The following is a 23,075-nucleotide window of genomic DNA, read 5'->3' on the forward strand; positions in this document are numbered from 1 at the left end:
TCCTAAATGGAATTTAAAAATGATAAATTCTGTATTAAATTCTTTTCTGTGGCCTAAGGAAACCACAAACCAGCAGCCGAAATTGGTGGACAGCAGCATCAATTTGAGGACAGGCGTGTTCAAATCCCAGAGTGCTGTTAGCAAAGATAATCGTGACATCTCTAATTACGGGAGGGTGACCACACATTCTGGTTTTCCCTGGACAAGGATTAATAATAGAAACTGAAATCACATTTATAACATTAGCAAATGCCATGAATCACCTAGCAGTACACTTAATAATATATGTAGGACCTACATTTTGTTTTATTTTACTTTATTTTGTTTATTTTTATTGAAATATAGTTAATTTAGAAGATACCAGTGTGAGGTATACAGCAGAGTGATTCAGCATTTTTACAGATTATACTCCAATAAAAGTTGTTATGAGATAATGGCTACAATTCCCTGTGCTGTACAAAATGTCCCTGTTGCTTATCTGTTCTATATATTGTAGTATGTATCTCCCAGTCCCATACATACTTGACTATTGTAAATAGTGCCGCTATGAACATTGGGGTATATATATCAATTTGAATTAGTCTTTTTATGTTTTCTGAATATATACCCAGGAATGGAATTGCTGAGTCATATCGTAGTTCTATTTTTAGTTTTTTTAGGAACTTCTGTGTTGTTTTCCATAGTTGCTATACCAATTTACATTCCCACCATGGAATATTATGTTGACTGTGGGTTTGTCATAAATGGCCTTTATTATGTTGAGAAATGTTCTCTGTACTCAGTTTGATGGGAGTTTTTATCATGCATTGATGTTGAATTTTGTCAGAAGCTTTTTCTGTGTCTTTCGAGATGAGCATGTGGTTTTTGTCTTTCGTTTTGTTAATGTGATGTATCACATTGATTTGAGTTTGTTGAACCATTCTTGTGAGGAGTAAATCCAACTTAAGTGTGGTGTATGATCCTGTTTATTGCTGGGTTTGGTTTGCTAATACTTTGTTGAGGATTTTGCATTATATACATCAAAGATAATTGGCCTGTAATTTTCATTTTTATAGTGTCTTTTTTTTTTAAATCAGTAATGGAGGTCTTGTAGAATAAATTTGGGAAGGTTCCGTCCTTCAGGTTTTACAATAGTTTGAGAACAATAGGTACTAGTTATTAAACATGTTCTTTATATTTTTGATAGAATTCTCCTGTGCACCCATCTAGCCTGGGACTTCTGTTTGCTGGGAGTTGTGATTTTTTTGTTTGTTTGTTTTTGGTTTGTTTATCTTTTACAAATTCAATCTCACTGCTGGTGATCAATCTGTTCAGATTGTCTGTATTTCCCTAGTTCTGTTTTAGAGCCTTAATATATTTGTAGAAATTTGTCAATTTCTTCTAGGTTGTCCAATTTGTTGGTGTGTATCTGTCCATAGTATTCTTTTATGATTTTTTTCTTTGTGTTATTAGTTGTTATTTCTCCTCCTTTATTTCTTACTTTGTTTATTTGGGTCCTTTCTTGTATAGTCTGGATGAGCTTGGCTAAAAGTTTATCCACTTTGTTTATCTTTTCAAAAAACTACCTTTTGGTTTCACTGATCTTTTCTATTGTTTCTTATCTCTATTTTATTTATTTCCTCTCTAATCTTTATTATTTTCTCCCTTCCACTTACTTTGGCCTTTGTTTTTCTTTTTCTAATTCTTTAAGGTGGTATTTAGGTTGCTTATATGAGATTTTTCTTGTTTCTGAAGGAAGGTCGCTTGCTATGAACTTCCCTCTTAAAACTACTTTTGCTGTATCCCATAGAATTTGGAATGTTGTGTTTCCATGTTTGTCTCAAGTTGTTTTCTGATTTCCTCTTTGATTTCTTCATTAACCAGTTGGTTTTATAATAGCATGTTGTTCAGTCTCTACGTGTTTGTTCTTTACCATTTTTCTTTCTATAAATGATTTCTAATTTCATACAGTTGTAGTTGGAAAAAATGCTTGATACAATTTCTGTTTTCTTGAATCTGTTGAGATTTGTTTTGTGTCTTAGCGTGTGATCAATCCTAGAGACCATCCATTTGCACTTGAATAGAATATGTACCCTGCTGTTTTTGGATGTAATGCTCTCTAGATAATCTAGTCAGTCAAACTGGTCTGTTGTGTCATTTAAGACCACTGTTGCCTTATTGACTTTCTGTCTGGATGATCTGTCCATTTATGTAAGTGGGATGTTAAAGTTCCGTACTATTATTGTATTATTGTCAACTTCTCCCTTTATGTCTATTAGTATTTGCTTTCTATATTTGAGTGCTCCTGTATTGGGTGCATATATGTTAGCAAGTGTATTACCTGCTTCTGCTTTTGATCCTTTTGTCTTTATATAATGCCTGTCTTTTGTTATTGTCTTTGTTTTCAAGACTATTCAGTCTGATAGGAGTAACAGTATCCTTGCTTTTTTGTTATTTTCATTTGCATGAAGTATCTTTTTTTATCCACTTACTTTCAGGTTGTGTGTTTCTTTAGATCTGAAATGAACCTCTTGTGCGTAGCATATAGAAGGGTCTTTTTTTTTTTCAATCCAATCAATCACTCTGTATCTTTCGTTTGGAGCTTTTAGTCCCTTATTTAGTCCCTACATTTAAAGTAGTTGTTAATAGGTATGTATTTATTACCATTTAAGTAATTGTTTTCTGGTGGTTTTTGTAGTTCTTCTCTGTTAATTGTTTTTGTTTCTTCCCTTGTGGTTTGATGATTTTCTTTAGTGGTATGCTTATGTTACTTCCTTTTTATTTTTATTTTTTTGTGTCTATTTCTGGGTTTTGATTTGTGGTCACCAGGGGGTTCATATATGTCAACCTCTAATTGAATCTAATTGTTTTAAACTGATAGTCATTTAAGTTCAAACACATTCTGAAAGATGAACATTTTTACTTCCCTCCCTGACATTTTGTGTTTTTGATGTCATATTTTACATCTTCATTGTTATCCCTTACCTGTTTATTTTAGTTATAGTTGCTAACTATATATTTGCCTTTCCTAGTGGCGTTTTCCCTTTCTTATAGATTCTTACTTCTTTTACACTTAGCAAAGACCATTTAACTGTTTTTTTAGGGTAGGATTAGTGTTGATGGACAATTTTAGTTTTTGCTTGTCTGACACCTTCTGTATCCTTGGATTCTAAGTGATAATCTTGTTGGGTAGGGTATCCTAGGATGCAGGTTTTTCCCTTTCAGCACTTTGAATATATCATATCACTCTTTTCTGATCTGCAAAGGTTCTGCAGAGAAATCAACTGAAAACCTTATGGGGATTCCCTTATATGTGACACTTGTATTTCTCTTGCTGCCTGTACAATTCTCTTTATCATTAGTTTTTGCCATTTATGTTATATGTCTCTGTGTGGGTCCATTTGAGTTCATCTTGTTTGCGACCTTCTGTGCTTCCTGTACCTGGATATCCATTTCTTTCTTCAGGTTTGGGTAGTTTTCAGCCTTAATTTCTTCAAATACATTTTCAATGCCCTTCTTTCTCTCTTCTTTTGAGATCCGCATTATGAAAATGTTGGGGTACTAAATGTTATCTCAGAGATCACTTAAACTGGTTTTTTTTTTTTTTTCGTTTCTTTCTTTATTTGTTGCTCTTCTGATTGGGTGATTTCCATTATTCTACCTTCCAGATCACTATGAGTTATTCTGCATCCCCTAGTTTGCTTCTCATTCTTTATAGCATGTTTTGTATTTAAGTTATTGAATTCTTTATTCCTTTTGGGGTCTTTTTAGTATTTTCTAGTTCCTTGTTAAAATTTTCTCTGTAGTCTTCTTTTCCTTAATGCAGTTATTTTTATTACAAGTGTTCTGTATTATTTATCTGACAAATTGTTTCTGTTTCATTGTTTTGGGGGGATTTTCTTTTGCTCTTTCAATTGAGAACAGTTCCTCTACCTGTTAATTTTGCTTAAATTTCTCTGCCTCTGTAAAATTAGGTGAAACAGGTACCTGTTGCAGTGTAGAATGTGTGTTCTTACGTGGGAGTGCCCCTGTACAGACTGCGTGTGCCCAGTGGGAAAGCTGGATTTGACATGGACACAAGTAACGTCTTCCCTCAGGATGTGCTGGAGCTATCACCTTGGCGGAGGTGGGGCTGGACATGAAGGGGCTAAAGCTGGAGCTGGGTGAGGCAAAGGTTCCCCTCTGCTCAGTGGGGCCAACACTGGGGGACAGTGTCTGGTCCCAGGTTGCTGAAACAGAACCCCTGAGGGTCAGGCCCCAGCTGGTTTTGTTCTCTTTAAGTGTGTGTTTAACTCTCCCCATTATGAGACCCTTGCCCCAGAGGTGGGGGGTACAGAAGTAAGGGGGGGCCCGTGCAAGTTCTTGGCTCATGCTGTCTGCAGACAAAGATCTGTCTCAGTTGAGCTGCTTATTCGGTTGCCCACAGTTTCCCTTGCTCTGCTCAGACACAGCCTAGAATGGAAGCAACAAACTGGAAAGATAAGACCTAAAATTGATCAGTTTATATGAAAATATATGAGAATAAGTTTTACTTCATTAGCCATCAAGGGAACTCAAACAATTATTGAATATTGAAGTATTCTTTTAAATTACAGTTTAGCAAATGAAGATGTTTGTTTATGGGAGTAAAGTGAGACCCTTACACATATATTTTAAAGTGGTCCAAAATATCTGGCAGGTAATTTGGCAGAAGAACTTTAAAATCATTCTTTACTAAGAGTATGTACATATGCATGTGGACAAATCTATTAGGTGTTTCCTCTGGATTTTAGGATAACCATTTTGTTTCTTTATAATATTTCCTAGTTTCCAAATTTCCTGTGGGAAATGGGAAAATCAAAATAAATGATAAGTATTTTAATGGGAATAAAACAACCAAGATTTTTAAGATCACTGCCTCTGTTCTTCACTTTCCTTTTATTTTTCCTACATCGCCACCTGCTGTCCAAAATGTGGATAGCTTCTGATACTATAATTTGTTAACTGTGCTGCCTGAAATGCAAACTTGTATGAAGTGTATTTAACTTAGATAATCTATTTAAATTATTTTACATGATATAAATTTGTTATATAAATTTTTCCAATAGTTACTTATATAAAGTAGTTCATTTATATTTTGTAAGTTAAAAAAATAACTATATTCCAAAGCAGGCCAGTCTGAATTTGAGTTGCTTTTGCTGATCATCTACACAGTTTGAGCCTGCAGTTTTACACTATATTTCTTTTTCACAGCAAACATTGAAGAGATTGAAATACGTGGATGAGGTGAAAGGGTGGAAATTTAAAGGCTTGCTTAGTGGTCAAAGATTATGGGCCATCTTTTCTCTGCATTTCCAAGTAGAAGAATATCACCTTTGGGTTCATTTTTGCCTTTAATTCTTAATGTTTTAAGAGAAAAACTACCTGAGGCCTCCAACCTTTTCCGGGGGGAGCCTTTGTGCCCCATGAAGGTGTGCTTTAGGTGCCATTCCTAGACAAGGTTACTTTCCAGGAACCTGATGCTTCTTTGACTCGCATGTATCAAGGCAATGCCGGCATTTCATCCTTTGTATCGCAGCCTAACCCAGTGAGCAGCAGAGGCCCCTCTCTCACAAGTACTTTGTGGAATGATTTCTTATTCAGCAGAGGACATGAGAACAAAAAAAGACATTGCCTTTACAAAACCAAGAGTTGAAATTATTTCATTTGAGAAATTAACAATTGGTTTTGGCCCTAAAGTGTCTTTTAATCTGATATGTGTACTTGACTGTGATGTGTATAGGAACGTTCATTGGAAGCAGTGAAATTTAGTATCCATGGTTATCTCAGAGACCGTTTCAAGGACTGAATGAATATTTGAGAGACACTTGTATCATCCCACTAATAAAGTTTATTTAAAGCTCACTAAATCTGATACTGTGTATATAAATCTTTCTCATGAATCTAGGAATCCTTTCTTATTTCACTGTAGAGTATACTAATGTTTGTACTAAAATAATATTTTAAAGGATTGAGTTGCAATTGATTTAAAATTTACCATGTACCAGACTCTAGGCTAGGTGTTCTATATGCATCTTCATTTGAATATTTTAATAGTGTTTATTTGGACAGGATAGTTGTATTTATAAATGTACAAGTTTAACAAGGGATTGCAAAACTAAAATAGTTCCTGCACTTAGACGTCTATAGCTTGATTATTGACTAACATTCGTGCACTGTCTTCTAATTTTATTAAACTCTGTATATCCATTCAATAAGGAATTTTTTTATTTATTGTATATAAATTATATACATACCTATTACATGTCAAGAACTGAGGATACAGTGGTGGGATGACCATTCTTTGACCATGTCATCTAATCCAGTCGAAGAGTCTATAAAGATACCATACAGAGAAATATTAAAGTAAGACAGTGATGAATTCCATAGAAAAGGTATATCTAGAACTCTGAGATATTTTAAAAGGATGATTTGATCCTGGCAGGGAAGATCATGAAAGCCTATTATCAGGAGTGAATGCTGAGGTAATCGGGACAATCAGGTGAAGGAGAGAAGTGTTGTAGGCACAGGGAGCAGTGTATGTGGAAGGAGAAAACGAAAAGAATGTCCAAATGCTGGGGCGGAGATACACATCCGTCCTCAGGTTAACCCACATGCCTTCCCATCGCAGCATGCTGACAGAGGGTTGTCTCAGCGCTTGCGATAGAGGACCTACTTGATTGAATTCTCTGGGATCAGGAGAGGAGGCAAGGAATGTTATACTACTTTGGATATGTGGCTCTGTAGGGTCAAGTAAGTATACGTTTTAAAATGAGTATTTTTTAAGGGCCTTAATTACCTTTTTTTTATTGAAGTATAGTTAGTTTACAGTGTTTTGTCAATTTCTGGTGTACAGCATAATGTCATACACCGATATACATATATTCATTTTCATATTTGTTTTCACCATAAGCTACTGCAAGATACTGCATATATTTCTCTGTGCTATACAGGGAAAACTTGTTTATCTGTTTTACATATAGTGGTTAGTATCTGCAAATTTCGAACTCCCAACTTACCCCTTCCCACCCCCTTTCCCCTGGTAACCATAAGGAGTATTTTCTTAATACATGACAAAGGCAGAACTCCTTAAATCTATTTTCAGTCACCATATAGTGTTTCAAAGCTTTATAATGCTACATTATTATTAAACTTTTGCCCTAAAATTTTTACTGTCTATGTGGTTTAGGTATTAAATATGTGGTTTATAAATTAAAATCTGGGCACATGTCACCAAAGACTACAATTTCAGTTCATGAAAGTAAAACTGCTTTTTTTTTCTAGTCTAAAAGCAAGTGAGTTTAAGTTGTCTGTGAAATGTATACTTATCTAAGTTGGGACTTTTCAAATTTCTCATCCATTTCTGAGGAGAATAAGATTTGCTATAGGGACTTACACCTTGTCTGCATTATTTATGAGTTTTATTATGAGTATAATTGTAGGATTTCTGTTACACATCAGTGAATTTGTATTTAATGAGTTGAATTTACATTTAATTAGTTTGTGTTCAAGTGACTTAAATGAGATGCTTCACTTTTCTGTGTTAGAAGCAGGTTAGGGCAATGGAAAGACCCAGGGCAATTGCATTATTCAGTGTTCATTTTCTGCATGACTTGTAATTTTATCAAGATTCAGGATTTAACAAATCACATAATAGCATTTCCTGTAACTGTTTTAAATAGTTCTTTAAGGTTAGACATGTTACTATTAATGTATTAGCAGACTATTTTTTATTTTTATTTTATTGTTTTATTTTCTAACTCAGAAATTCTCACATTCTTTTGCTTTCAAAACGGCATGTGTACAGTAAGATGGTGTCAGATTTATCAAATAATGGGGCAAAAAGTCAGTGGGATTTGGATCTGAAGATGGTAAATTTTCAATGTCTGAATATATTGAGAACCGAAAACAAATACATTGGAGTGTTGGTCTTATATCTATGATGTACCCCAAAGTAGTGTTCAAAGTGAAAATGAGAAAGAACTCTTCTGTCTGTAGGACATTTTCCTTCCTGTTTTATCTATACTCTCTCCAAATGTCCCACCCCATCCTGCTTTATCCTGATGACTTGCTTCATTGTCCATTGGAGACAAAAGCCACAGCCGGTCACCTCCTCTTCCCACACCGCATCTCTGTGCCCCCAGCACCTGAACTCACCCCTACTCTGCTTTCCTAGAACAGTGCAGTCGATATATGGTTTCCTAATGGGTCGTTCCTCTCCCGGCCATCTGTATCCTGTCCTTCCTCATCTTCACAAGAATTTTGGTTTTCACCTCTTTTCTGTTTTCTGCATCTTTGTCTTCCTTCTCTCTCAATAGCAGCTCTCTTACATTAGTGACCCTTCACTTTAAAGAAGCCTTTTCCTTGACCCCAGTCCACACCTGCAGGACCCACCCTTTTCCTTCCCGGCCTCCCGCCCAGGCGCTCTGAGACGCGCCCCTGCACAGCTCAGCACGCCCCTTGCTGTTCAGCCAGTTCCACCCCCCGGTCCAGGTGCTGCACATGTAAATGTGGGTGAGTTCAGTGGGCATTGTACATTCTCATCTTTACTGCCTCTAAACTGCAATGTGTTCTTCTTGAGACTGTTCTAGTCTTTCATCATTCAAAGCAGTCCTGTCTCCTGATTTCCTTCCTGCCTCCGTGGGAACTTACTCCTGCTCAGTTTTCTCAGGGACGCCTCCTCTGCATCACTTGTACTCACATAGTTTTAAGCCATAGCTGTGTGCTGAAGCTTTCCATTTTTTTAAATCTGTGATCAAGACTTCTTTTGAGCCTCTCAATTTGTAAGTTATGATTTCCTGACATGTCCATCTGCATAGCTCACATACACTGAAATGTCTCCCTCACTCAGACTCTGCTTCTCTTCTGTTGCTCTGGGGCCCCCGACCCGTCTCTCCTTCCGTCCTCTGGCCTCCAGATGCCCCCGTCAGAAAGCCGGCCGCCAGTCAAGGCCCCACTCTTCCTCAGCCCCACCCAGTCCACCACCACGACCCAGATGGGTCTTGAGCTCCTCTTTCCTGACCATCTTCGTGAATAGCAAAGCCACTTTGTATGTTCAGCTAGGTTACTGCAATGGCCTTCTGATTATTTTCCATCCTTTAAATTTCGTTCACCTTAAATCCATTTCCCAAACAGCAGCTCAGGCGTCTCTGAAAGTTTCAGGTGAAATTATTCTGCATTTGGCCTTAAACTGTTTGTGACTGGCCATCTGACAGAGGGTAAGGTCCTCATTCTTCAGTGCTTCCTTTGGAGCCCTGGTCTCCCTGCCTGAACTCATTTCACTTCGTTAGTCCTCGTGTGTGACAGAGCTTTTTGTCACATCAGGGCCTTTTCACGTGTTGTTCCGTTTGCCTGAAATAATCTTTTATGAAGCATTTCTCTGGAATCTCAGGAACTGCCATTTCTTTGGGGAGTTTTCCCCCAGTTGCTCACAGTCCAAAGTAGAACCCATTCCCCAGAGAGATTAGTGTTAGATTGCTCTGCAGAACTAGTCATGGTTGATTGTACTGTATCAAGAGGCAGTGTGGGAATAGGTAAAACCCCAGACTCCTGCTGCAGCGTGGGTCTGAATTCTTATTGTACTTGTGACTGTGGCAAGTCATTAGCTATGCTTAAGGTTTCTCATGGATAATAGTAATACTTGGTTGTAGGCCATTTTCAAAGAGGAAATGATTGATATTTGTAAATAATAAATGCAACACATAGTAAACACCATAGAAGGGCTTACATATGTGCGTGTGTGCGTGATTTACGGAGCTGTCACCTGCCACAACTCTAGACATACAGCAGTCTGCTGGTAAGTACTGGCTTAGTGAATGATGAATCGTACAGTGCACCCTATAATTAGGCTTCAGGGATCTTCAGAGAATATGCATGATGCATTATATTTATAAGATTATGTAATCACTTATATAAAATTTATATTTTGTCTTGTGATTCCTCTGTTAAGATGTTTAATTACATGTTTTTGATCTGAGACTATCTTCAGCATTTTGTCTGGCCAGCCACTTACCTTTTAGGAAGTATGTTTCCATTATTTGTCTGGTTTTGCAGGTGTGACAGTCCAGGCCCCCAGGGACTAAGGGACTTGTACAGATAGCAGAGTTCCTACATGGTAGGCTGGTCCCTCTCCTGTGAGCACCCTGATGCTAGCGCAGTACTCCAGTTCTTATCTTATGGGACATACCCCATGAACTGTGTGAATATTTTTTATACGGTGGCTGAAATTACTCTAGTGATCACTCTTGAATTTTCAGTTTGGGGCACGTGTTGCTGGAGTTTGTTTTCTCCTCCTACGGCCTCTGTTGTTGTTCAGGCCCTTATCACTTGCATAAGGACTCTCTGCAGGGACCCGCCAGCCCTGTCCCTGCCTCCCTGGTTGTGCTGTGTTCTGTGCATAAGCTCTAGAGTGACTTCCCTAAAAGGCCACTGGTTGTTCTTGATTCCCTCAGGCTGCTTTCCTGTTTAACCCCGAGGAGAGACTACCATCAAATTTCAAATTCACTAAACCTCTGTTTCCCATAGTTCATTGTACTATTTCCTCACTGTAACTTTTCCTTATGCGAGGCAAGTAAAATGCTCAGTTTCTCCCTCTGTTCAGTGCAGGTGACATAACACTTCTGGATTCTGCATATATTTCATTGTTGAGGGTTTTTTTTTTTATATAATCAAAGTACTCATAAAATTTGAGAGCTGGAAGGGACCTCACATACCTCAAATCCCGAGTTTATAATCAGTTAAACCAAGGTAGTTTGGGAAGGTGAGTGACAGGCCTAGGGTGACAGTAGGAATTCGGGGCTTAGGTGGCAATTACTGTTTGATGTTTAGTGCATTTTTGTTTCCAATCTAATCACTTTTCTTTTTGAAAGAGAAAATGTTGCAACGGGATGGAGAAGTATAATGCAAATTCAGTGAAAATTACAGGATTGATTGTAATGTTGACTTATGTATTTACCTTTTTATCTGTTGCAGTTTAACAGCAATGCCCAGGACGTAAGCTGTTTTCAGCACCTTGTCCAAGCAAATGTAAGAAATAAGAAAGTGCTGAAAGATGCGGTGAATAATATTACAGCAAAAGGAATCACAGATTATAAGAAGGGCTTTAGTTTTGCTTTTGAACAGCTGCTTAATGTAAGTATCAATACCGTCCCCTTTTGTCTTTTGTTAATGAATTGTAGTATCTGAATTTCAATATCATGGTAGTTACTGCTCTCCAGGGTTAGATAACAGTGCTGTTTGTATCCATTTAGAAAGCAGATGTGTCCAGGCAGTAGAAATCTTTGAATTATTTCTATTTTTAAATCCAAAACTTAAAAGGTATACAAAATGTAGATTTTCTTGTACATCTTTTTTCCCACCTTTTTTTTAAGTCCAACTATGTTTAAAAGACATATTTGTAAGGGAATTGTTTAATTTAAATTGGAATAAGCACTGGAAAATTAGCTGGCACAATTAGAATATCATTTCTTTTTTCTTACCTCAATTAATACCATGTTACTTGGAAACTTGTACTTTCAATCATCAAATGGTTTGTGGAGATATTTTAGTTTTAACTACCTAGTTTGAGTCTTCAGGTTGTTCCTAAGTGTACAGAAGGGTCCAAATGGTGAACCAGCAAGGTGGTCCAAAAGATAAATCCCAGAGCAGGAATTCCTTCCGCAGTTAAGATGCCCTTGAGTGAATCACCCATCGATGTCTCTAGTTAGGCTGCTAGAGCCTGGCACACCTGCTGCGCACCCCTCCTTCGCCTCCACAGTAAAACATGTCTCACGCTGTGGACTAGTTCTTCCAGATGGCCATGCTGCCTGTGTTGTGTCACTTTGAACTATTTGACAGCAGACACTATCATTCAGTTTTGTATCTCGCATGAAGCAGTATTACTGCCATGGTTGAATGTACGGACCTAGCCCCTCTCTACCTTGGTTTCCTCACTAGGGTTGTGGAAGGAATGTCCACAGAGTCTGTCATTGATCATGAGAGTAAGGTATATGCTTTTTGTGGTAAAGGAATGTGAGGGTTTTGTTTTTTAAATAATAAATATTTTTCTCTTGAGTTAATAATCAAATTTTTTAGATCTTGGCTAATTGTAATTATTTTTCGTAGTATTGTTAATTGGCCTCACTGATCGCCTCCCATTCAAGTGTCAATTGTGAAATGATGAAGGATTTCAAGCCTAATGTACTATTTCAGAAACAGTCACACTAGCGGGGCCATGTTAAGTCCCAGACTCATTACTAGTTGCTGATAAAATATGATTTAACCCCTATTAGCCTCTCCTACTGCTTTTACCCAAGTTGTAAATGATTGTTAATACGTTCTCAGTTATTCCTGTAGTAAATCTCATATGCTTTCCACACGTCCCTTTTGTGTTGCAATTCCTCCTTTTAAAATAATTTTCCCACATGCCAGGGGTTGCCTTATTGAGTTGAAGCATGTTTTCTTATCTCTTTCAAACGCTTCTAGTCTTCTCCTATTACACGGTGCCAGTCCTTGCTTTTTGTATGTCCTTCCAAGGTTTACCCTCACAACATCACTGAAGCAGGTGTCAGTAGAATTAGACGTTAAGATCTGAAATAGTCGTCAGTTAGTGTTTCATGAAGTATTGCCAAATATATTGACATGAGTTTTTCAAAAAGCAGTGTTATTGAGTGCATGTATGATAGACGCTATGCTATGACTGGCCACATGGGGGTACATAACAAAGTGCGTTGTGAAATACCATGTTAAAGTAAATTAGCACCCCTACTCATTGTGTTGTATTGACATAAGCAAGCACTTTCCTTTGCTTAATTCCTTACAAGTCAGTTCTGTATAATGGTTGTGACTTTTTGATGCTTTAGATAGTTGCAAACCCATTGAAAATTAGCTATGATATATTCCACTGTACCCCAAGTCCTGAGACATCGACTTCAAGGGAAAATGATGTCGAAAACAAAACATTTCTGTATTCTTCCTTCTGTCGGTATCCTGCAAAGGATCGACATGACCCAGCGTGCTGACTTGCTTTGGTATTTGCATTTAGTGATAATAATAACAATACCTCCACTCCTTCAGACAATGAAGCCAAGTCCTGTTGTGAAGGCTGTACTCTGTCACCTTGAAGCAGTCCTGTGGGTACATTAGCTCACCCATTTTACGTATGCACATAGAAGAGGCGTCGTCAGAGAAATTAATTTTAGTTAAGGGATTTCAGCACCTTTCACAGAAGTATTTTGAGGGTAAAATATGTAGCTTTTTTATGGTCAAATTTTGAGATAATTATCGTCAAAGATAAGAGTGCTTGAATGTGGTAAACATTGTGTTAGTCAGTGTTTGAGTTTTCACAATGCTTGGTTAAAAGTTTTAACTGCCAGAAGTCTAATGGCCTAGTCAATGGGGTAAGGTTATGTGAAACAGGATCTTTCCGGCACTAAAGCAAAATGTTGTCCTCATTAACTTTTACAACAGGAAATGATACTTATCTTCTTTGAGAAGTGAGAATAGAAACCTTCAATAAGTTTAAACACTACAGGTGAATTAATGATTTTTAAGAATATATTAGTTATTTAAAGGCCAGGCAGGGCTGTGCTGCTGAGTATGGTAACCATGATCATAATTCCATGTGGGTATGGAGCACTTGAAAGGTGCCTCGTCTCAACTGAATTGTGTTGGAAGGACGCACCAAAATTTTAGTACTTACTATGAAAGAAAAAAATAGTTTTTATGTCAATGATTTTTATATTGGTTTGATGTTGAATTGATAATATTTTGAATGGCTGAAAAATATTTATTAGAATTTCAGATATTTTTTCTTACTTTCTTTAATGGGACAATTAGAGGGTTAAAAGTGCAGAGTAGCCTCACATGGTATCTCCTTTGAATATCACTGAACTAGAGTGATGACATTTTCAAAGAAGCTGAACATTCATAAATTAATGTGATCTTTTATTCTCAACACTTTTACAGACACAGTTTTTTTTTTATTGTTAACAACTTGGAATCTTTATTCTTGATTTTGTCATAAGCTTATTTTAAGTTTAGTTAAGGAAACTCATTTGGCTATGAGAACTCATTCAAATTTTCTAAGGGAACTATGATGATACAATTAGACAGCTAGTTAAGGAAAATATCCATGAAACAACACAACTTTTTATAAAATTGTCAGGTTTCAATTCTAGTAACCCATGAGATAGGGCTTAGAGCCTCTTCGTAATTACATCATTCCAGAATTAGTAACTATTGCCACAAACTTTATGGGGAGGGAAAAGGAATAAAAGATGGTCAGTGCTGATAAATACAGGTTTAATGATATAGTGCTCTTCATAGGTGGCTACAGAGACTTTAAACTATAATCCAAGAATATACAACCATGCAACACAGACCACTTAGCCAGCTCTAAAATAGACTGGTTTCTTACAACTACTGTGTAAACACTGCAGCTCTTCTTCCATCCAAAGATGACCCTAATCTCACGTGACAAGTTATTATATGGGTATCAGAAACCCAGCTTTGTGGCCAAAAGTAAAACCAAAAGAACAGCATTTAAGTGGTTAGTTGGTGAAAGCAGGAAGTCTGGGTCCCTTCACTGTGCTGCTTTGCTCTTCTTGCTCTTGCTCTTTCTGTCCCTCTTCTTCAGCCCATCCATGTTAGCTCTCAGTAGTTTTGAATAAGCCATCTGAAACTTATTCACTTCTTTGGAGCTCACCACGGTGCTGATCTTCTTCTTCCCATCAGTAGCTCTTAACAGACACTTGTTGTCTGAGGGCTCAAAGCCCTCCACAGAACCTTTCCTTGGAATGGGTTTAGTCCGACCATCATACTTCTTCAAGTTGATGAACACGCTGCCCGACAACCGGCATTTCTGGAACAGCCTGGTCAGCTCCGTCAGGAACTGCTCACTCTCCAGCAGCACCATCCCGGCGCTGCTGGCTCCGCTCCGTCAGCATCAGACACAGTTTATAACAATAGAAAGACTGAGAGTATAATTTCAAACCTCAAAGAAGTTCAGCTTTCTAAATTAATTATGCATTTTAGTGGCCCTTTGATGCTAATCTTATTTTCCTAAGTCCAACTCTTTTGGGACCTTAAAGTTTGAGAGAGGATTTACCATGGGAATGGAGTCATTCAGTATGAGTATATGTGTGGCAGGTTGAGAACAGATAGGAGAATATTCTGGAAATAGCTGTTGACATTTAAAAAGGTATGAAAGAGTGCTGGGTGTTAGGGATCAACATTGCAATTTCAGGAATGTAAAGTGAATAAATGCAGAATGTAGAAGGAGGGAAGAGAGGAACAGATGTTTGTAAATGGACTGAAAATACATGTGACAGTGTGCACATTTTTGTTAATATTACTTTGTTTCTGGTATAAATTATTTGGGCTTAAATTGACATCATAGCCATTAATTAATTTAAAACCCATTTAATAATCAACCACTGAGATACTCATGAAGGCAAGGAAACCACCCTGAACAAAAAGGCAAAACTTTATGCCTTAAAGGCAATTACCTTCTATTGGGGGAAGCCAGTAATTAAAAAAAACAGATAAAATATATGCTACACATACATGAGGGTGAAATGGTGGGAAGCAAAATACAATCTGCGAGGAGAGATTGTAATTTAAAACATAATTGTCAGGAAAGTCCTCGTAGAGAGAGTGATACTGGATCAAAGACCCGAAAGAAGGGAGACCTGTGGATGTTGCAGATGAGGCAGAGCCCCTGTGTGTGTGGCAGAGGTAGGTCTGGCTTGATCCAGGAACTGGTTCTTAGAATATACTTACTGAGCAGATACTCTGGTCATTACTTGCAGCCTGTGTGTGCTCTTTCCATACTGCTTATGTACCCCCTGCTCTTACTGTGAATGATATACTTTTTTTTTTTTTAATACAGTATAACGTTTCCAGAGCCAACTGCAATAAGATTATCATGTTGTTCACGGACGGAGGAGAAGAGAGAGCTCAGGAGATATTTGCCAAATACAACAAAGACAAAAAAGTGAGTGTAATTTTTATAATATTTTAAATTTAATCCTAATGTAGGTAGTTTTTAAAGAGATAGTGGCTCAGGTGGTAAGGGAGGACATTTTTGGATTCAAACACTGTTGTGCTGATTAGAAAGTCATGAAGATTATGGAATATAAGCCCATGGCTGAACTAAAGATATTAAATATTTTTTATGAGATTCATAAGTACCTTATGACTAATTTATTAATAAAATACTTGGAACCTATACAATCCTACATAGGATACAGAATTAACACAATAACATGTGTTGAGGCATGTCATAAATTTATTTTTTTCCTGTTTTTTAAATAGAAGACATCTTATGTCATAAGGAAAGCAATTGTATTCTACCCTGTGTTTTCACAAATTGTTCAGTTGACTGAATAAATGAAGGATTTACTAGTTTAAAGCCATTTTTCTATGTATACATCCTGAAAATGTCCAAGCTAAATATTGTCATTTTGAGACACTGCTTCTCATCCCTTTCACCTTTTATAGAAAGTCAACTTTTTAAACAAAGGTATTTTGTGACATGTGAAACCACGTAATAAATGATTCATATCATGTTCATTGTTACAAAATTGATGAATCTAGTCTTACTGAGCAGTCCTGCTGTTTGCCTAGTAAAGCTGCTGTGCTTAGACGACACACTCTTCCAAGGACGTAGATTTTCTGAAAGTGCCAAAGCAACTGTGAAAATTAGGGAGATGGTGCTTACTGTCTATGATGTTAAAATAAATGTTACGGTTGTGTAAGGAAATTTAAGATGTTTTTGGAATTAAATACTATATTTTTTCTGTGTTTCTAATGTCAGTGGCTATAGCAAAGTTCTGTGATACATACTCTGATCTATAGATGTACATATGTACACAGATATATACACATATATTTATAAATGGATATTCCTTCTGTCCATTGTATCTCCAGAAACGAGGGACTGTTTGTGTAACTTGGGCTTAGCTCTCCTGTGTAAAGTGATATGAGTAAATTGCAAAAGGTGTTGAGAAGTGATGGAGGGATAAGGAAGTAGAAATCTGAATATAAAGTAATGTTTTTTAAATCTTTGCAAGTATGCTAAGGAATATTAGGGGAAAAAAGATAACTCTGGATCAAGTTGTGCACATATACACGTGCATGTCTATTTTGTTTTTTAAAAAATGGGAGAGCTGAGTCATTATTCTATATTGTAGGTTGGTAAAGGGATACAAGACAGAGAAAATTGATAGATGCAAAGCAGAGAAAGGATTATTGATGCAAATCCTTAAAAGAGGAGGGATTGAGAGAAATACAGATCACAAATTTCTGAATTGGACAAGTAGGAATTTTATTTCTGGAACCATTGCTGTATCGCATTTCATATGCACTCTGCTTCCAAGTTCAACGGCTTCCCGAATTTTCTAATGTGGGAAAACTTTGTCGAACAAACACAAAAGTTGTCTCTTGGTATTTTCATGTTCTGTGTCTACTAACAGTGAAAATAGATGACAGCAGGCAATCACTTTAAATTCACTTATTTTTTAGTGTATTTGTATTTTGTCAAGACAATATTTACGTAGTTTGTTGTTTATGCCAAGGCCATATGTGTGCAGATAGTGTATATATGTACCTACTAAAAATAGTGTGTATACGTGCAAGAAAGGTTTTTTTCTTTAAATATGGCTTCAAATCTTTAAGTATGGCTTCAAATGGTTTTGGATGAATTGTCAAACCGTTTCTAACTTCCCACCTCATTCAGACTTCCCTACCCTGCAGTTGCCCATGCAGTCTGAGAGATTTGCAGCCCACATGCAGTGGTATGGAAGATCATTAGCTATCTGTGTCATCTAAAAATGTGTATGACAGACCAAGTGTTTACCTGCAAGAATCATACTCCTTATATAGTAAATTTATCAACTCTGAGCTTCACAATAGCCACTTTATCTTTCCAAAAGCCAATGTGTGAAACTGGAATTTAATAGTAAGCTACAAATTTTCCATATGCTTAAAAATTCTCTGTTTGATTATGACAGTATTTTAAAGCATACTTTGTAAAAAAAAAAAAGATCACTTGTAGCTTAAAAATATGAAAATTACAAAGTCCCAAAGGTTAGAGAGCTTTTAGAGGAAAAAAATCTGAAAGCAACTATTTGAATCCTACTTCTTCCCCAAGCCTCTTGCTTGGCATTAATGTGGCTGCTGAATGCTGCATGTACACTCATTTTTCATCCAGAATGACACCAGAAATCATTCACAGCAACCCAGGTAGGTGTGACACAGTACATCCGGAGAGCTGATGAGTGAGGCTGCAGATACACAGCAGAAGCTAATGAGGCCAAAAGGTTTGAGAATTAGAACAAAATGTTTGGGTTCTTTGGAAATGTATTACTCGTGGGAATCAATCTACCTGATTATAGATAGGTACAGTTGAAACCTGAGTCCATGTTCATCTCCTCACACAGCTGTTCCAAATTAACACGCATTCACTGTCTAATCTTTACCTGCAGCCACGCCATTCCTTAGGGCTCACCCGTGTGTTCGAGACTTCCTCAAAACTGGTGCCAAAATCAAAATGAGCTCCATACTAGAGTCCAAACAAATGAATAAAAGAAAGTAAAACCAGACACAGAGTTGAAAGATAATTCCCAGGCCTAGCAAAAGTAAAGATATTTGATTTTCTGTAGAATGGCAAAGGGCTTGGTTAGCAATCGTCACTTAAGAGTGTCTAGCCGGCTGGAAAATCATTCTTGGATTCTGAGCTGAATGCTCAGAACCAGTTGAAGATAAACAGGCATTCAAAATGTATAAAATGAAATTTTCAAAGTGACTAGCATACTGAATGATAAGAACAAATGGGAAGAAACATATAGATACAGAATAATTTTCAAATTAAAGGATGCATAGCTAAACGTATGATTCTGACAATAGATGCATTACTTTTAAACTTCTGTAAAAAATGATAGGCAGAGTCTCTCGTATTTTTCTGTCAGATTGAAAATAGAGAGAAATCGTCCATAGCCTACAGAAATCGAAAGCAAATCACGGATGCCTGAATCTGCATGTGTGTTTTACACAATAAGAGTAAAAATTGTCAGTTGCTTTTTCAACAGCTGGTAGGGAAGATCATTCATTGCCTTCAGTGAAGCCTTTGGAAGGACTAGTCAAACATACGATAATGAAGGGCATTCAGACTTGTAAAATGTATAATACTGTTTACGAAGTGCACTGCTTCTAAAAAGTTTCATTGCAGGTATTTTGGTACTTTCAACAGTTTCTTTTTTCGCTTTAGAATAGGAAGTCTACCTGCATTCATAAAAACCAAATATATTACTTATGCTAGAGTTACTGTATAGCTGAAAACACTAATTGCAAGTAACATTGGCCCTGCCAATAAATTATCACTGTAAAATTCCCATTGTATGCATGCATGTGCATATATGTATATGTCCTTCTCTCTGACAGATTTATTTATGTTTGTTTTTCTTCGAATAATATTACTGTTGATAATTCTTTCCCCAAAATTAGGAAAATATTATCAGGTATGTTTGCTTCAAGGTTGAGTAATATTACTTCTATGCATTGTACAGAGTCCTTAATTTAATAGCTAGAACAAATGTGATGAAAGTCGAGACTAAGTATTACATTAAGCAGAAAGTATATCACATGACAGAAGCCATAGAGTGGAGAAAATGCACTTGAAATAAGGTCTAGATAGAATTTTACCACTTAGAATTGGGATTGCCTTTTTTGTGTGTTAAGTCATTTTACCAGAGAAGACACTCTGTTCTGCTATTTCTGTGGCCATCTTCTTCTCAGATTCAGAACTCTGCCTTCCATGTAGCTCTGCAGGGAGGTCTCCCTGCTCCATCTTTCTAGAGTCCCTTTCCCCCACACACCATGTTTATCATCCTCTATTTCAGCACCATCTTTCCTCTTTGCTCTTTTTCTGCCAGATTACCATTTTTCATTGATTTCATTGTGTATTTATACATCTGTTATCATGAACTCTCCTCTATTGAAAGTTCCATGAAGTCAGTGTTGTGTTAGTTGTGAAATGTAGCCCTGAAGCCTTAGACGCTAGGAAGGGCTTGATGTACAGTGGTTGCTAACTGTTCACTGATAATGTCCAACATAAGTAAGTAAACATAAACATGGAGTACAGAAGCTCCTAAGGGAAGCAATAAAACACTCATCAGTGGTAGAAAAACTCAAAAGGTTTGTTCTCAAAGAAAATAACTGAAAGTAACCGTTTTTTTTGTGGAGTAAAATTAATGCTCTATGCTTGCATGTGTCACCTTGTAAGTAAGTAGGGGGCTCAAGTTTATACAAAAAAATGATTGCATTGATGGCTTCTCTTCATTCACTCTTATCAGTCCTACATGTGGTTTTTCATGAGTGTTCTCATTATTAGTGTCAGTGAAGTATTTAGCATTACCCAAGAAGAACACCCGAAACAAGAGTGTATTGTTTATTTTGTGACCTCTCTGCTGGTGATAGTCTTTGCAGAGCTATAAATTGCCTGGAAATAAAATGTGCTCATTGCATATTTCTCCTTTATCAAGTACTTAAAAATGTATGCAGATGGAAGGGCAACCCTGAAATTGCTTCCTTATAATCTGATAATGCAAGGATGATTCATTATAATTGTTCTTAAAGGTGTTAAACACCAGCGTAATCCCAGAGCTTGCATCTGTGTTGTGCACCCACATGCAAGACATGTGAGAGAGGAGAAAAATACCATCTTGGCTTTTGACGGCCATCTAGGCAAAACCTACTGCATTTTCGTGTCCTTTTGTAAAGTTGTTGTGTTTTACTTAAACAACTTCAACAGTCGTTGATTAACTTCTTGCCTTTGTCAGACCCTGGGAAATCCCATACAGTCATACCTTACGTGGACACAATGGCATTTAGACAATATTGGTTTCCTTTCTTTAGAGTTTATTGCTAAATGTAATAAGGCAAGCCAAATGTGTTCCTCTGGGAAGGTGTTATTTCAAGTTATTTTATGTTCTTTTTGAGGCTTGAAAGGCTAACATCCCACTCATGGCAAATGTTACCTCACTGATTTCCGATCGTTTGTCTGATAGAAGACATTGTATCACCATCATCGTGGTCATCTCTATCACCATAGCTAATGTGTATTGTGCTTATAATTTTCCGTGTAATAGGAAAGCTTTTCCTGTATCACTTCATTCACAACTGGAATAATCGTATGAGGAAAAGATTTTTATTGTTACCATCATCCCTATTTTGGAAATAAGAAAACCAAAATTTGAGAAGTTAAGTAACTTGTTGAAAGTCATACCGCTACTAAGTGTCAAAGTCAATAATTGAAATGATCTACAGTCCCAATTTCATAACCTCATGTGGAATGCACCTGGCTGGCCGTCTGTCTCTCTCTCCAGGACAGCCTTGCAGCCACGCCAGTCATCATTTGCCCACCCAGGATCTTTCCTTCTTGTCAGAGAGCCAGGCTTTGCTGCTAAGGGACATGCTTCTCACAGCCTTGAGGGGCTAAGATGAATTAAACTAAGCCATCAGATCTTTGCAGGCTTGCAAGAACCTTTCAGATCTTTGGGTTTTATGAAATGAATTAAGTGTGAAAGGTGAATTTGGACACTTTTATTTATTTCATAATGCTATAAAACTAGAGATGTGGGTTAAATACTCTGGATTCTAGTACACTTGTGAATTACGGAAACCACTGTAGAATTTTCTCCTAAAATACTCAGTTCAGTCTAATATTTTTATAGGCTTAATGCCAAAAATTTTAGTACACATAGTAAATTAATAAAATTTCTGACATCATTTTTCTAACATAATTCAATAGCTGAAATTTTTATTTTAGTTTTATTGGCTTTCTTCATAGTCTCATTTCCATTATTCTTTGGAGATTTGCCTATTGCAAATTAAACTTGAACTCTGGGTAACTGATAATTGTTGAGGTGACAGTTTCCAGTAACTGGGTTCTGCTGGGAAACAAGAAATTCCTATGGTTTTTTAAAATAGGTTGACCCTGTGGCTTTGGAAAAATCTTAATTGAAGACAAGTATTTTAGTCTCCAACAAACAAAACAAAACAAAACAAAATAAAAAACAGATTAACAGGAGTCCAAAACTGAAGGCTAAAGTTGTAAATCAGTGGTAACAGATCAATAATGCATGTTAAATAACCAGAATTTGCTATTAGTAAATTTTTCTCTGAATAGGCAGGCTAGACTTCACATATCAATTGCACATTTTTGGAATTAGAGTGTTCTGTTCAGAGGAAAAGAATGATTTTTTGAAACAACTGAAGAAACAGTTATGTAAATTTGCAACTGACAGTAAAGACTGATTTTAATTGTTCTAAGTTTAATTTTATTAAATATGGTTTCAAAGTACTATTTCTTTTCTGAATATTCTTATATAATTAAGCATGAGTCAATAAGTATGAGAATTGTTGTCATTCTCTAGGAATAACACAGTACATAAATGATACAGGTGTACAAAGTATACTTCAGTTTGCCTGAAGAAGTTTGCCCAATTCCTTTGTGTAAGCCTGCATAACATAAAATAAAACAATTAAGAATTTAGCATAATGTAAGTGTAATGAAACAGCTCAGGTTATAAAAGGCAAGACAACTGTGAGTCTAGTTTTGTCTCTGCTGTGTTTGTAATGAACTGACTTATGTGTCAGATGATAGCAAAGTTTGTCTTAGATGTCTCTGGGAAAATGTTGAGACCACTCATTTAGCTATTCAATTTTCTGTCATTTAATAAACACTTATTTTCCATTTATGTATAAAGTACCATAATAGATACAGTAGTGCAGTCTTGAAACTGTTTAAACCCAATACAGTGTTTATTCAATACTACCTCTCCATGTTATTTCTGCTAAAGACCTGGGCTCCAACATTATGAAAAATATTTTTCCAAGCCGTCTATGACTGTGTGGGTTTCACATAGGACCCTCACTGAAGTGAACAGTCTGAACCATGAGCCTATCTAAAGTCACCTAGATTAGTTGAGGACCATTTAACACATGTTCTAGGAACATTTCCCTTAGAACAGAAAGTTTCCAGTATGCAGCTGTTACATGAATGTAGTGCTGTGATTATAAATGTTCTATCAGGAATGAGT

The 23,075-nt window shown here is 36.7% G+C and overlaps 2 protein-coding genes across 5 annotated transcripts in view; one reads left to right on the forward strand and one right to left on the reverse strand.

Annotated features, from left to right (window-relative positions):
- Window positions 1-23,075, forward strand: part of CACNA2D1 (calcium voltage-gated channel auxiliary subunit alpha2delta 1) — a 420,595-nt gene that overhangs the window by 328,446 nt on the left and 69,074 nt on the right. For all 4 annotated transcript variants that reach the window (XM_072965120.1, XM_072965122.1, XM_072965123.1 and 1 more), the window contains exons 11-12: window positions 10,969-11,127; window positions 15,866-15,970. In XM_072965120.1, the coding sequence (XP_072821221.1) occupies window positions 10,969-11,127; window positions 15,866-15,970 (264 nt within the window). The remainder of the gene's footprint in view (window positions 1-10,968; window positions 11,128-15,865; window positions 15,971-23,075) is intronic.
- LOC102528645 (signal recognition particle 14 kDa protein-like) lies at window positions 14,261-14,923 on the reverse strand. The gene has a single exon (XM_015245646.3). The coding sequence runs from the start codon at window positions 14,888-14,890 to the stop codon at window positions 14,558-14,560; it is 333 nt and encodes a 110-aa protein (XP_015101132.1). The 5' UTR covers window positions 14,891-14,923; the 3' UTR covers window positions 14,261-14,557.

This window comes from Vicugna pacos, chromosome 7 (genome assembly GCF_048564905.1).
Source record: "Vicugna pacos chromosome 7, VicPac4, whole genome shotgun sequence".
In the NCBI taxonomy this organism is placed as follows: domain Eukaryota; kingdom Metazoa; phylum Chordata; class Mammalia; order Artiodactyla; family Camelidae; genus Vicugna; species Vicugna pacos.

Coding starts and splice junctions, on each gene's coding strand:
- LOC102528645 (XM_015245646.3), bottom strand. CDS start 14,890: ATGGTGCTGCTGGAGAGTGAGCAGTTCCTGACGGAGCTGACCAGGCTG.